This window comes from Heptranchias perlo, chromosome 1 (assembly GCF_035084215.1).
Source record: "Heptranchias perlo isolate sHepPer1 chromosome 1, sHepPer1.hap1, whole genome shotgun sequence".
Taxonomy (NCBI): Eukaryota; Metazoa; Chordata; class Chondrichthyes; order Hexanchiformes; family Hexanchidae; genus Heptranchias; species Heptranchias perlo.
In genome coordinates this window covers 189,915,386-189,931,292 of record NC_090325.1, presented here as the reverse complement: position 1 = coordinate 189,931,292, position 15,907 = coordinate 189,915,386, and the positions used below count along the sequence as shown (strand labels likewise).

At 43.5% G+C, this 15,907-nt stretch overlaps 1 protein-coding gene across 1 annotated transcript in view; it reads right to left on the bottom strand.

Annotated features, from left to right (window-relative positions):
• The window catches only part of ccser1 (coiled-coil serine-rich protein 1), a 1,034,597-nt gene that overhangs the window by 361,200 nt on the left and 657,490 nt on the right, over positions 1-15,907 (bottom strand). The window contains exon 9 of the mRNA XM_067994468.1: positions 5,746-5,823. Coding sequence (XP_067850569.1) covers positions 5,746-5,823 — 78 coding nt within the window. The remainder of the gene's footprint in view (positions 1-5,745; positions 5,824-15,907) is intronic.

Genomic DNA, 15,907 nt, shown 5'->3' with positions numbered 1-15,907 from the left:
TGCACCTTTTGCTTTGAGATTGTACTTGAAAACGCAAAAACATCCAGTACTGTTCTTCACCTTGCCTTTACTGTGCATCCTCTTTCCTAGGGACGCAACTTGCTCCTTGCCCTCTCCCCATCCCAGGACTACCCTTGGCACATTTACCTGATTCTATATCCTTTCAGAGTTGGAATCGGGAGGGAAAGGACTCAAAGTCCCCTCAGACGAATGCCTGTTAGGCTCCATGGTTAACAACATGGTAACAGAATGGCTTTCTCCAAAATCTTAGGTTTCAAAGCCACAAACATTCCTACTATTTCATTCATGAGTCGTCTGTAATGGAAAAACGAATTTTAGGCCTGAAAGTGTCTGGAATAAAATACTTCATGCAGCATGCGGGCTGCACTCAGGAAAACCAGGTCTCCATCGGGCTTAACAGGCCGTCCTTAAAGGGACTGCCTGCTCGGCCACAACCAACAAGGTAAGTTTAAAATTTTTTTTTACCTGAACGTGGAGCCAGGAGGAGCACTCCGTTCCCCCCTCAGTCGCCGTTACTCCATCCCTCCCCCCTCCCCCCTCCCTCAGATGCTCCGCAGCTCACCGGCTTGATGGAAATGAGGCCCGAGGCGCTGGGGTCGATCCATGTGCCCCTCGCGCGGCCACACCCAAATTTCTAGGCCGATGTCTTTGTTCTTTGCTCTGTAGACAATGCTCACTTGTCAAGTTGGCATTAATCTCACATTTCAAAATGATTTGCCTGTACATCATGAAAACTGGAAAAATCAATTAAAATACAATTATATAGTCTTTGTGGCAGCAAATATAACAGTTAAGAGTAACAGAAGTTTTTTTTTAGGAAAAGGCCTATTGCCCAAGGTGCCATCCCAATTTAAGAATGCGTAACAAAAATATTTAAATAAAAGTGATCCAGAAGAAAAACCTTCCTCAGGTGATGCAATTTTTCCAAACCTAACTGAGACATATCAGTCCTCTAGTCTAATGCTACCAGGGTTACCATTTAGGCAATGAATTTGCTACCAATAGGGGTGGGGAGAGATATATCGTACCCTCCCTTAACGAACATTAACACTTACCAAAATATAATATAGAAATCTCTCGCACGGCCGATGAGAGTTAGTTTTCTTTTTACTTCTTTGCTATCAGTTTTTTTTTTAAACACCAATTTTCTCTGCAACCAGAACTACAATGTCAATCAATAGACTAAGCAGTTTAATTTCATAGCTTTATCACATTTTAGGTAGAAGTTACATCCTAGCAGTTGCCAGGAATGATAATCCAAGCCTTTCCCCAGCCTAAAACACTGGCAAGAATGAAACCGTGCTGTTCAGCTCCCTCTAGAAGCTTTGCATCCTAGCCTGATTCCAACTCGTCTCCCTGGCTTCTTACTGATCCTGGTCATGCAGAACCTCAGTGTACTGTCCAACATTGGGCTGAGTTTCAAACCTCATCTCCTTTCCATCAACAAGACTGTCTCTTTGTACTTCGACAACATCACCTGCCTCCAGAGTGATCAACGCTTGGAATGGACTCCCATGTTGAGTAATGGAGGTAAACACCCTGGAATCATTTAAGATCCAAATGGGTCTTGCAAAAGTGGGAGGGGGGACTTTAGGGTCATGCTGAATGATCTTCTTTATCCACTATGATCCATACCTCACCCTCACCCTTGCTGATATTGTCCTGGCCAGACTCAGGAACTCCAGCCTGCAAAAATTCCAATTCATCTACAACTCTGCTGCCCACATCCTATCCCGTAATAACTCCCACTCCTCTATCCTCCCCATCCTCACTGACGTTTTAAAAATTCGTTCATGGGATGTGGGCGTCGCTGGCAAGGCCAGCATTTATCGCCCATCTCTAATTGCCCTTGAGAAGGTGGTGGTGAGCCACCTTCTTGAACAACTGAGTGACTTGCTAGGCCATTTCAGAGGGCGATTAAGAATCAACCACATTGCTGTGGGTCTGGAGTCACACATAGGCCAGACGTAAGGGGTAAGCACGGCAGGTTTCCTTCCCTAAAGGACGGACATAAAGATCCACGAAATGAGATTAGTGAGCCAGATGGGTTTTTACGACAATTCAGTAGTTTCATGGCCACCATTACTGATACTGATTCTTTTTATTATTCCAGATTTTATTTAATTAAATTCCCCAGCTGCCGTGGCAGGATTGGAACTTATGACTCCGGATTATTAGTCCTGGCTTCTGGATTACTAATCCAGTAACATAACCGCTATGCTACCGTTCCCATAGATTGGCGCCCAACCCCAAATGCATTGTCTTCGAAGAGCTTGTCCTTGTCTACATATATTTTGATGGCCTTGTTCATACTACTTCTGTAATGTCCTCCAGCCCTGTGTCCCAGGTCACACTCACCGGTTTTATGACTCTAGGCTACTGTGCTTCCTCACCTCCCTCTACCATCACATCCCTGCTCTCTGGAGCTATCTTCCTAACTACCTGCCATCTTCAAAAGCCTCCTCAGATCCTTTTTCTTTGACCACTGCTTTCGTCACAAAGCTCTTCTGTTCAGCATTTGTTGCACCCCCCCCTTTTTTTTTTGAGATATCCCTTAGGACATTTTTGCAATATTAAAGCAGCGATATATGAGCAAATAGTTCCAGTTGCAATTTTTGCTTGCTGGTCAATACTTGCACAGGTTATGATGATCTGGAATGCACTGCCTGAAAGGGTGGTGGAAGCAGGTTTATCAATAACTTCCAAAAGGGAATTGGATAAATACTTGAAGGGGATAAAATTGCAGGGCTACGGGGAAAGAGATGGGGGAGTGGATCTAATTGGATAGCTCTTTCAAAGAGTCGGCACAGGTACGATGGGCCGAATGACCTCCTTCTGTGCTGTAAGATTCTATGATTTATTGTTCTGCTTCTGAAAACGAAAAAAAACTCATGCAACCCAGGCAATCTTCACTCTGACTGACTGGTACAGACTCAACACATGCTGCACGCGGCCATTGTTTTAGCTGGGGAATGAAGTCACAAGATACGTTGCTAGACATCACACTAACGATCATCCCAAAAGACTCATCGGTAAATTCTAGCATTTTGACAAATAGTTTTGATTTTGAAGTACCTTAACACTGAAATGGTTAGCTGGATATTGCTGAAACTTAAGCCTATTAAAAATTACTGGGCTTCTTGAAACTATGCACTGTTCAACAGTCTACAGCCACTCCAATCAATGATGTGGAGATGCCGGTGATGGACTGGGGTTGACAATTGTAAACAATTTTACAACACCAAGTTATAGTCCAGCAATTTTATTTTAAATTCACAAGCTTTCGGAGGCTTCCTCCTTCCTCAGGTGAACGAAATGAAATCCTCGAAATGAAATCGTATTTATAATTCACAGAACAATGCTTGGTGATTACAGACAGTTTTTTCAACTGCCCGTCTGCACACTGATTGCCTTGGCAACGGGCAGTTGAAAAAACTGTCTGTAATCACCAAGCATTGTTCTGTGAATTATAAATGCGATTTCATTTCGAGGATTTCATTTTGTTCACCTGAGGAAGGAGGAAGCCTCCGAAAGCTTGTGAATTTAAAATAAAATTGCTGGACTATAACTTGGTGTTGTAAAATTGTTTACAAAACTCCAATCAATATCACTCCTCTACTCAGTAAGTACTGCCTTTTTCGAATGCTGTTTGATCACTCACTGGAGTCCTTATTTGCTGAACTTCACACAATCTACACAACATAAAATCCCAGTGATAAACCAATGCATAGTGGAAAGTTTTGTACAAATTCAGAAATAGAAACTTTTCCTTGCCTGCTTCAAAGAATTTAACACTACACATAACCAATACGTCCAATTATATTTCACTGATACCCTGAAAAAGGCCCTCTGAAACTCGCTCTCAACACTGGCTCATTAGCAATGTTTACAGTTGGAGCTTATTCAAAAGTAGAATTGTAAAATTGTGTTTAAATAACCCTCTCCTGCTCAGAACAGCAAGCAATGATTATTATATCGGCAAAAATAAACCTCAATAAATACTGAAATTCCGAGAAATACACAATGAGCTCATCCACACCGGAAGATTGGTTAAATTTCAGATTTTAACTTTGTCACAACTACATATTTCTAACATTCTCTCCTTTTATGCTCTATGCATTGTTCCTTTAAATGTATAGCAACCTCGAATTGACATCACTGTTTTCTCAGTGGGTGTTGCAAGGCTGTGATATTGGGGTCACCTTGACTTAATAAGGCCTCGCACCTAATGACTTGGTAAGAGTAGTTATTTGTGTTGCAGCTGCAATGAAATCACTCGACTGACATAGAATCTAAGAAACAAAACACAGCTGGTGAAGTTTACAGTAATACCTCTTTGGCAATTAATGACAGATCTATTTCCTCATCAGTGTCACTTCCCATAGAGTTTATCAGCGCAAGCTGCCAATGTTTCAGATACTATTTCGAGCAGCCATGAGGTGAAAGCAATGTTTTTTTTTTCTTTGGAGCTATTCCGTTAACATTTTAAAAATGAAGAGAGACTAGTCATGGTCTGGCACCCACTGAGGGGAACAAATATCTTCGAAAATGGGGGGGGGGGTTCTGTACAGTTTGATTTGTTGTCAGCTCCTCAAGCCTGAACCTAGCTTAATAAATGACTCCCACTGCAAATTGCTGGAGTGGGCACTTATCTTCAGTGTAATCAATAGTGGAAGTACCCTTTTAATGATATGATAATTGTTAATGACTGCCAATCAACCTCTCCAGCCCAGAAAGTGAACAATTAAAAGTGTGGAGTCTCATTCCTTCAGGTAGCGAATTGTTGGAGATTTTAAAAATGTCAAATTTTAAATTAAAAAAAAATTCTTACTTTGTCTTTCAGTCTCTTTTTTCTCTCCCACTTAATCCAATCTTTCTTTCTCTCTCCAGTTCTCTTTCTGTACCTGATTTGACATTGAATTCACCCACTCTAATTCACCTTCCTTCCCAGTCCTTCCTCGATTTCTCAATCCTTTATTCACATTGGTTAAGGAGATACACTGTTGGTCCTGTTTCACTCATGTTGGTCCCATTGTCCCGTTATCAGCTCGCACTTTCAGCAACTTACAGGGCGAAACATTTTTGAGCTGAAGGTTGCAAGAGAAAGTCTAACAGGGCCCCGCTCCATTGCCTTTGTGTTAAGACTAATCTAAGCACCTGCAAGAAGTCCATAACCAATATTCAAGCCAATGCTACCGATCAATTTTATTTCAGAGGGGCAAGGCAGAGCTTTTCTTTCAATGCTATCATCTGCCTCCCTCCTTCAATTCTCCACATTTGTGCTGTTACCCTACCTGCATTGTAGGGAGTGATCTTGTAAACTAATGCAAAGTCATCTGTTGCGATTTGATGATGATACTTCGAACATCCTCATTTCAATTTGTTGAGTTTCGACATTTTACGCTCTGCAGTTTTAATGCAGCAAGATATTTATTCATTTCATTTTAATTTCCCTTTACTCATACCAGAGAATTTATGGGGGCTGCTGGTTAAAACAAGTAATTAAATGAGCTAAGTGTCTTGCTGTTATATACGCTGATCTGTAATTATCTAATTCTGAAATAAGAGGCTGGAACCACAGAAGAACAGAAAGACGGATGTTATTTCTGAACACCCCATTAAACATAGGCATGAAAGCAGCAAGCAGCACATGTAAATAGGCCAGGCATGATGTAAACAACAGTAAAGGGAAAAAGAAGAGCAAACAAACAAACAATTACTCACGTCGTGGCTGAGGATCTCTGTCTGCGTGGACTTGTCCGCTCGTGAGGAAAGTGCCCTTTGCACGCTTTGATTACGATCCTGTGACAGAAGTTGCACATTGTTTATTATTTGCGACCATACAAATCTCTCTCCCTACACAAACAAGCCTTGCATCTAATGCACACCCATCATACTTTCAAATCCCTCTATCGCCTCGCCCCTCTCTATCTCTGTAACCACCTCCAGGATCTCTGCGCTCCTCCAATTCTGGCCTCTTGCACATCCCTGATTTTCTTCGCTCCACCATTGGCGGATGTGCCTTCAGCTACCTCGGTCCTAAGCTCTCGAGTTCCCTCCCGACATGTCTCCGCCTCTCTACTTCTCTCTCCTCCTTTAAGAAGCTCTTTAAAACATACCTCCACCTGTCCTAATATCTCCTTATGTGGCTCAGTGTCAAATTTTGTTTGATAACGCTCCTGTGAAGTGCTTTGGGACATTATACTACTTTAAAGGTGTTATATAAATGCAAGTAGTTGTTGTTGTTTGTATATCACACTTTAGATGTCTCACTTTAAAGTCTCAAAAGTACATCAAAATAGCAAGAGAGCCGGTCATTTCCTGCTGAGCTTGATAATCTGGCCCTCTTCCCCACCATTCATAAACATAAACAGTATAAATTTTCTTCAGCAATTAGACCTATTTGACCTCAAGGTATCCTACTTAGATTACTTCCTTAAAGAGTCACTTAACCAGAGAGGCCAGGTTAAACACAGCTCCAGGTTAGCACCTAAACATTACAACCAAGCTGCACACCTCAGTTATCCCATCAGCAACAACAAGATGCTCTGCTCATGCACATAAGAATCATTAGGAACTGAAAAAGGCCACTAAGCTCAGCCAGCCCACCCCCCCATTTTTGAGTGGTCTCAACTCCATCTACCTATCTTCCCACCTATCAGTCCCTATTAATATGTTAAGACAACTTGTTGAAGTAAATTATACATGCATTGTGATTCCAACTGTTCCTCCCATGAACAGCTGCCAACCTTTTGCACAAACGAACACCAGATGAGGCGATACATTTGGGAAAAAAAGTCATTTGTGAATGCGGCAATCATGAACCAGACTTGTGCTGTCCCATTTCCAATTCAGAATCAATGGGCAGTCATCACTGGGCCTAGATTGTTTGGTTTAAAGCTGGATGTGTGGCCTCCTTACTTACAAAACATCAGTCGAAAGGCAGATGGAAGTAAGTAGTCATCTCCATTCGGACAGTCTTATCTCAAGGCTCCATTGCAGGGCAATGGGATTCGTTCTGGATTGTTCTAGCAAAGTGCTGGGACCAAATGGCCTCCTCCTGCACTGAACACTACTATGGCTGTACGACCCAAAGCTGTAAGATACACTGGAACTGGAGGGTATACAGGCTTGGAACAATGGCCCAGCACCTTGATACCTGAGTTTGAATTCAGCCCAGACTGAAGGGACGCAAGACTCCTATGGTAGTTGCAGAGGCTGCACATGAAGGCACAGCACAACCAAGGTACAAGCTCACAGAACAAACTGCAAATAACTTGGCTCTGATTGACACTCTCATTCACAGAGCTCATGTAGATGGTTCAGAAAGGAAGCCTAAAGTGCCTAGTGGTGCATTAGAGAGCTGTCGGCCTATAACTCGGCTGTGCAGCGCCCGTTTTTCGGGTGCTAACCGGCCTACCAAGCCCCCCAATATGGCGGGCAGGAAGCATGCGCAAGTTTCCAGCCGGAAGAGCGCCACCCACCATACTGGCAAAGAATCTGAAGGTGGAACAAGCAGAGTCCAGAAATCACACCCTCAAAACAGAATACCTCAAACTGCGCTTTCTATGTACCATTATTATTCACTGACACATTAGGGGGGAAAAAAACACCCCCGGGAAAAGCCAATGGGAGTAATTTTGACTTTGTGCGATAGTGTAAAACGGGTGATAGCGAATCGGCAGTCCGTTTTACAAGTCTCCCGATTTTTATTTGAATCGAAGGCAATCATGAGAGATATAAAATGGGCTGCCGACACGCTATCAGCCGTTTTACACTATCGCACAAAGTCAAAATTACTCCCAATTTGTTTTATGTTTTCTGAAATAAAACCTGTCGGCTGTCATGCAAACACAATACTTAGTCCCTGCCACAGAATTCAACCTGAGAATTTATGTACAATTTCTCACTCAACAGTTTCTTGTATCAGTAGCTGTTTGTCTTGATTAATAGGGAGCGATGTAATGATTGAACAAATGTGTAATTGGTAAAACATGATTAGCATTTAATATTCAATGGATGACCTTAAAACACAGTGCTTTAGAAAATCTACAGGAGCAATAATGTTTCAGAAATCATTTGTAGATTCAAGGAAAACATTTTTTTTTAACAGCTCAATAAAATTGGGTCTCTGAAATTACCTACAATTACCTAGAATTACAAAGAATGTACAGCACAGAAACAGGTCTATGCTGGTGTTTATGCTCCACACGAGTCTCCTCCCACCCCTCTTCATCTAACCCTATCAGCATAACCTCTTATTCCTTTCTCCTTCATGTGTTTATCTAGCTTCCCCTTAAATACACCTATGGTATTCGCCTCAACTACTCCTTGTGGTAGCGAGTTCCACATTCTCACCACTCTCTGGGTATAGAAGTTTCTCCTGAAATCCCTATTGGATTTACTATCTTATATTTATGGCCCCTAGTTTTGGTCTCCCCCACAAGTGGAAACATCTTCTCGATGTCTATCCGATCAAACCCTTTCATAATCTTAAAGATCGCTATCAGGTCACCCCTCGGCCTTCTCTTTTCTATGATGTGGAGATGCCGGTGATGGACTGGGGTTGACAAATGCAAGGAATCTTACAACACCAGGTTGTAGTCCAACTGTTTTATTTGAAAATCACAAGCTTTCGGAGGCTTTCTCCTTCGTCAGGTGAGTGTGGGAATCCCACACTCACCTGACGAAGGAGAAAGCCTCCGAAAGCTTGTGATTTTCAAATAAAACAGTTGGACTATAACCTGGTGTTGTAAGATTCCTTGCATTTCTCTTTTCTAGAGAAAAGAGCCCCAGTCTGTTCAATCTTTCCTGATAGGTATAACCTCCCAGTTCTGGTATCATCCTTGTAAATCTTTATTAACAAAATTATAAACAACACACTTGAATACAATGAAGTACAGCTATATTTTTGAAATTTTATGGAATCATGACAATAATAATTAAAACAAAATCAGGAGTACAGAAGTTTTGATAAATGGAGTGCCAAGCCCAACATTTAAGAGTACGAATTAAGATTCATTTACTCAACATACTTAGCCAAATCCCTAAACCAATTTGCCGTAATGACTCATTGTTTACAGCTGGTCTTTGCGCATATAAAGGTCCTGAATTTCCATTTTGGGCGCAATCGACATTTGGATGCACATTTCACTCGAAAATTGCGTCGGCTGGGTTTTAATGCGAGTTTCCACAGAAATGCATTAACAAAATCAACAAACGTAAAATCTTCCATGAATCCGGCAGCTTAACAGAGCATAATTGTTTATTTTAATTTTTTTTGCAATAAAAAATTTTCATTGATCTATTTAAGATGTATTTAAGAGTGGTAACCTGGTGCAGTTTTATTAATGCAGCTGAAAATGGGTTTATTAGAAGCAAAAGCATTTTTACTAAGAGTGTCTAGTTCTCCACCTGAGAGTAACCTGATTTTAAATCACTGAAAATGACTTTAAGAAACCATACTGAAGCATTTACTACTTTCATTGGGTGTACACTAGTCAGTTTTCTCGTAAATTAAATATTTTTTAATACTAGTCCTCCTAGTGCCTTTGTGCCTAAGAAAACTAACTTAATTTTGAAACCTTCATTGTGTTTTTTTTTTAGCTAGCGAAAAAGATCGCGGAAACTCGAATTACGCCAGGCATAAATTGCAGCCAGTGCAAATCGAAATTCCGCGATGTTTTGCGCTGATACGGCTGGATTGCGCTGAAGAAGCCAGCACAATCTAGCGGAAACTCTGGGGGCCACAGTGTTTAACCACATACAATATTATAGCTGCATTCTGTTTCCATCACTCTTATTGCAATAGACTGAACAAGCAGCGAGAGAAAGGAAGACAAAAAATACGAATGTCTCCTTACTTTTTTTTAAGCACAATTCTCGTGTGCATCTCTGTCCCCGTAGTGATATTAATTGTCAAAAGGAATATTGCTTCATGCACAGAATAAACTTACAGCAGATTCTGTTCAGCCACTATGAACATTTTCAGCTGCCTCACAAAAACAAAGCATCACGATCATTTCTGTTGACAGTTTTAATATAACATTCAGACCTATTAAAGTTTTACTAGTCTTTTTGCAGGGATCTCTTTCAGTCCCATTATAAAACCGATAAAATAGTAGCTTAGGATATTGCACCATCACCGAGTACATTATTGAAGTTCTTTCCTGAGCATGAAAGATTCATAACTCACAAACGCTCCAGGCAAGTGTGAATTGCAATGGTCTTTTGCACAATTGAAGGAATGCGAGTAATGTATCATCAGGAGTGGGATATTCCATTTATTCTGTGGGTGCTTTGGGTTTACTTTCACGGTGTGATGAGTGAAGTATAACAGAGGAAAGGCATAACTGAGGTTTTTTTTAAACAAAATTTTTCAAAAACTTGAGGTATGAGACTGTAAAAATTGATTGATGTTAATTGCACTATTAGTGAATTAGTCAACATACACAATCTTTAATGAATATATAATGCAAATTATTTCTTTTGGCTTCACAGAAAATTAATAATAGTTGGTGTGGGGCATTCCCAAGTAACAAATGCTTGCAAAGAACCTAAGGCTACACATAGTTTTTCTCCCTTGTCTTTACATGTCCTTCACATGGAGGGTTACATGAATCTGTAACCAGCTCAGCTGCTCTGCTATTGAGGACAGTACCAACGAGAGTACATTGCTGAGAACGCAGCATGCATTTATGATAAGTAACATGGGGTGTACTCGGAAAGACCAAGAGATTGACACAGTGGCAACAGTGATAATAAGCATCCCCTGAACAGGTTTGTGGTGGAGAGACGGCAAACTATTATTTGTCCTCCAAATGTTGCCTCTCCTCCTCTCTTGAGGGTGGCTGCTCATGCTGGGGCAATATGCCAAGGGCAGAAAACAGAAGTCCAACAGCGGAGAACATATCTTTCCTTTGCCAACATCCTGAAGTGAACATATGGGGCTCGATTTTAGGGTCGGGTTTCCTGCGGGTTTCCAGCGGGGGGGCCCCGAAAATCCCGATATGAGGTCACGTGTCCAGATCGCGCCGCGATCCCGACCACTTCCGGGTTCCCTGATGACGTGCGGGGCTGCGTGCGTGGCCCCCACTGGTGGGAATCCCGCAGGCAATTAAAGCCAGCGGGGTTCCACTTGAGAGTACTTACCTTGCTTGTTGAGGTCAGTTAATGAGCTGAATCAGCTGTCAAAAGAGGAAGTGTGGGATTTTACCTGCATCGCAGCGTGTTTCACACACTGGGGGAAACAGTCTCTCTCCAACCAGGCGTGTTGCAGCCAGCAGCCTGTGGCAGCTGCCAAGGTGCACTCCACGGGGGAGAGCCCTCACCCACGCAGGAGGCCACCGCGTCACATAGGGCAACCCCTGCCCCCCACCACCCCCCGCCAAGCCAGAGGACAGACCGACACGAAACCGCAGCCCCAGTCCGAGGAACCACCCACCTACCCTGCACAACCCCTCAGACCAACACCTGCCAGATGGGTGGTGCGTGGACACCCTCGGAGGACGAACAGCATGACCAGCCCCAGCAGCCTCGCAGTCCACGCGGTCCGCCGCAGAGACGTGGAGCCCCCCAACACGGTGTTGTTGCACGCCCACCTGCACAGCAGGAGGGAGGGCTACCGCAGAGAGAGACGCATCGCAGAGGGCACTACCCTCGCCACATGGTCCACAGACCGAGGCGAAGCTCCCCGGACCTCTCCGAGCAGCAGTGCACACGGAGGCGCAGATTCGCTCGACATGTAGTCGTGGAGATCTGCAGGCTCTTTCATGCCGAGCTGCTCCTGGCTGGCCCCAGCACCAAGTGCTTACCTGTCGCTGCCAAAGTCACCACTGCCCTCCACAACTTCTCCTCCGCATCCTTCCAGGGTGCAGCCGGCTACACCGCCGATGTCTCTCAGTCGTCGGCGCGGAAGAGCCCGGCAAATACACCTGCACCTACTCTGCAGTAACACGATGGGTGGCATCAGTGGTGGGTCCTCATAGTGATACCCAGGAGCGGGCATTATTGGACACAACAGACAGGATGCGCGGAGACATGGCAGTGGTGGTGCCAATATAATGTGTGCTGTTTGTAGCTCTGAAATTCAATATAGGTAACACCCATGGCAAACCCTCCGACACCCTTGTGCACCCCCTTCATGCTCACGAAACATTTGCCTTACGCTGCCTACTGCACATATGTGATGCATGCCCTGTGGCTGCAGCACAGGTGGTGGCAGGTTGAGTGAGGCTGGCCGTGAGGGAGATGCACGAGAGGGTGAGTATGGGATAGAGCCATGAGATTGTATGAGGATTGGGTTGCGTGTTAGTGGCAGGATGAGTACTGGCGAGGTGAGTAGGTGGAGGTAAGATGAGGATGGGGTTTGAGTGGGTATGAGGGGTGATGTGACAGAGTAGTGTTGGCGGTGCCGAAGGAGATGTGGGGTTGGGGCAGTGTTGTGGCAGATGGAGTGTAGGGGAAAGACTTCGTGTTCTCACTGTGGCTGACCTACTGAGGTCATTGCAGCGCCTCCTGCACTGTATGCAGGTGGGCGATATGTTGGTTGCGCAGGTGACCCCCTCTGCCACCTCGAGCCAGGCCTTCTTGGTGGCAGAGGCTGGCCGCTTCCTCCCGCCCGCCGGGTGGAAGATCTCTGTCTTCGCCCTCCTCCTCACCCCATCTGATGATACCTGGGGTGAGGCATCATTAAACTGGGAGCAGCCTTCCCCCTGGGCTGCTCCATGCTGTAATTTGTTCCATTGGTTGCAGCATCTGTCAGTGGAGGACTGCCCCTTTAACTAGAGAGCCTCCAGCTGACAGATCGCACTGCGCATGCACAGCCCGCCCGACGCGCAGACCAGCAGCGTAGACCCCGGAGGAGCAGGTAATTGATTCCTATTAGTGTGTTGCCTGCTACGATCGCGTGGGCAACCCACTAATTTCACCGAGCGTGTTGACCACGCTCCCGAAACCCAACCCGCCGGAAACCCGCAGGCCTGGTAACATCGAGCCCATGATGTTCCAACAGACAGTTAATACAAAGAGAGAGACAGAGAGAGAATCATAGAATATTACAGCACAGAAAAGGCCATTTAACCCATCAAGTCTGTGCTGGTGTTTTTCTCCATGAGTCACCTAGTCTAACCCCACTCTCCTGCTTGTTCCCCACATCTTTTGATATTCAATAAACTATCCAATTCCCTCTTAAAAGATTTCATGGACTTTGCTTCAAAAATGGGTTTGTGGCAGAGAATTCCAAATTCTAACCACCCTCTGTTTAGAGGAATGTTTTCCAACCTTCCCATTAATACTTTTTGTGATTATCTTAAATTTTCTATCACTTATTACCATTTCACCATCAGTGAAAATAATTTTGTCAGTATTTGGCCTATCATATTCCTTCATTATTATAACCCTTCGTGTTTGTAAAGATCTGTATCCGGTCACGCTCTAGTGAAAAAAACTCTCGCGTCAATATACTACGAACACAAGATACAAACAAGAAAATAAACTGTGGTTTATTTTTGACAATTCTGCTTTGTTCTTCTTCATTATCTTTAGTTAGGCCCTTGTTTGTCCTTGTATCAATTTCAGTTTTATACATCAAATGAGTTTGATCCTCCTAGGAGGCTGAATTTCACACAGCATCTGTCTATTTAACATGTATCTCAAGGTGGGAAAAATTGAGATATACTTACCGTGCCTATCAATTGATGCGCAGGTGCATTTCCTCGTAGGGGTTACCTCCATTGATAGTTACAGCTCTTACCCAACAAAGGTTACACACATTATAACATTTAAACAGATAACAGTACTGATACGCTTGTGTGTACACAGATATTCAAGAGAAAAAAAATAATTAACATTATTGTCTGCAGGTCTGTAGAAAGGTGTCCCAGTAGCACAACTTGCTGGCAGAATAAATGAATATGGAGGAGACTGTAAATGTGGGTGTCCTCCAATCATATGCTAAGGGACACCCTTTTCTGGAAGTACAGCTAAAATACATCCATCCACAACCTAATCTTGTTTGAGAAATTCTGTACTGACTAAATGGTGCATGCAATGTAGTATCACTGTGTAGATTTTACTTAACCGCTGAGCATTTCACAGAGAATAGATGGGGGCAACTTTAACCTAACTTGTCCATCGGGAAACTGACAGGATCGGGTGCAACGCTGGTTTTACACCCAACCCAATTTTATAAAATCAGGCGGGGTATAAAACCAGCATTCCACCCGATCCCTTGGGATTCCCGCCTGGCAAGTTAGGTTAAAATTGCCCACAATGTCTCTCTGGATTGATAATGGAATAGGGGTGCAAATGCATGGAGACATTACACGTGTGTTCGCATGTACAAGACGACCAGACAGCTCCATCTGTGGCTCAGTTGAGAACGGCACCACCTGGTGTGACACTGAGCCATAAATGCCAAGAAGGTCCAGTTTAATCTACAGTTGAAGCTGAATCAAATGATCTGAGCCGGGACAATGGTTTGGGCACTACAATTGATCTTAGGACACCAGGGCCGGGGAGAAAATCAACCCTGAATCTTGCCCCTGATTGACTCTACTGGACAGTGCACATGCATGTACCTTGGATGAAGACAGTATTAGCCTGGATTACGATGCCCCTCATGACTGAATCTTCTGCTTGCGCACTCAAAACTTGCTCTTGCTCGTAATGAAATGTTCTCAAGATGTATCCCAGCTCATGGTCTGCCTTGGTAATAGTTCCATATTGAAATAATATTTTCATTAAATGGCCAGTTTAGATCCAAATCATTCTCCTTTTCCTCGAGTGTTAACAGAACCTCTCCCATTTATTGTGTACCCATTTTCAAATCTAATCTTACAATGCATATTGCTCTTTGTTTCCCATGTTTTGCGAGATCAGGAGTTTCCATCTGCAGCATGCAGTGGCATTCAGGCCCCTGGAGCAGCAGGAGTTAACACTGCATCCAGCCCCTAAGGGGGAAAGAAAGAACTTGCATTTATATAGTGCATTTCATGACCTCAGGATGTCCCAAAGTGCTTTACAGCCAATTAAATACTTTTGAAGTGTAGTCACTTGTAATGTAGGAAACATGACAGCCAATTTGCGCACAGCATCTTCCACAGACTGCAATGAGATAACGACCAGATAATTATTGAATGTTACAGCACGGAAGGAGGCCATTTGGCCCATTGTGCCTGTGCCGGCTCTTTGAAAGAGCTGTCAAATGTAGACCCACATCCCAGCTTTTCACCGTAATCCTGCAAATTAGTCCTTTTCAAGTACATGTCCAATTGCCTTTTGAAAGTTCCTATAGAATCTGATTCCACCACCCTTTCAGGTAGTGCATTCCAAATCTTAACAACCCTATGTGTAAAAAAAATTCCTCATTTCCCCTCTAGTCCATTTCATAAATCTAATAGAGTTTTTTGAGGCTGTAACCAGCAGGGTAAGTAAGGGGGAACCAGTGGACATAGTATATTTGGATTTTCAAAAAGAATTTGATAAGTTGTCACATAAGAGGTTGTTACACAAGATTACGGCTCATGGGACTGGGGGTAATATATTAGCATGGATAGAGGATTGGTTCATGGACAGAAAACAGAGAATAGGAATAAACGGGTCATATTCGGGTTAGCAGGTTGTAACTAGTGGGGTGCCGCAGGGATTGGTGCTTGGGCCTCAGCTATTTACAATCTATATTAATGACTTAGATGAAGGGACCAAGTGTAATGTAACCAAGTTTGCTGACGATACGAAGCTAGTTGGGAAAGTAAGCTGTCAGGAGGACGCAAAGAGCCTATAAAGGGATATGGACAGGTTAAGTGAGTGGACAAGAAGGTGGCAGATGGAGTATAATGTGGGGAAATGTGAGATTATTCACTTTGGTAAGAAAAATAGGAAAACG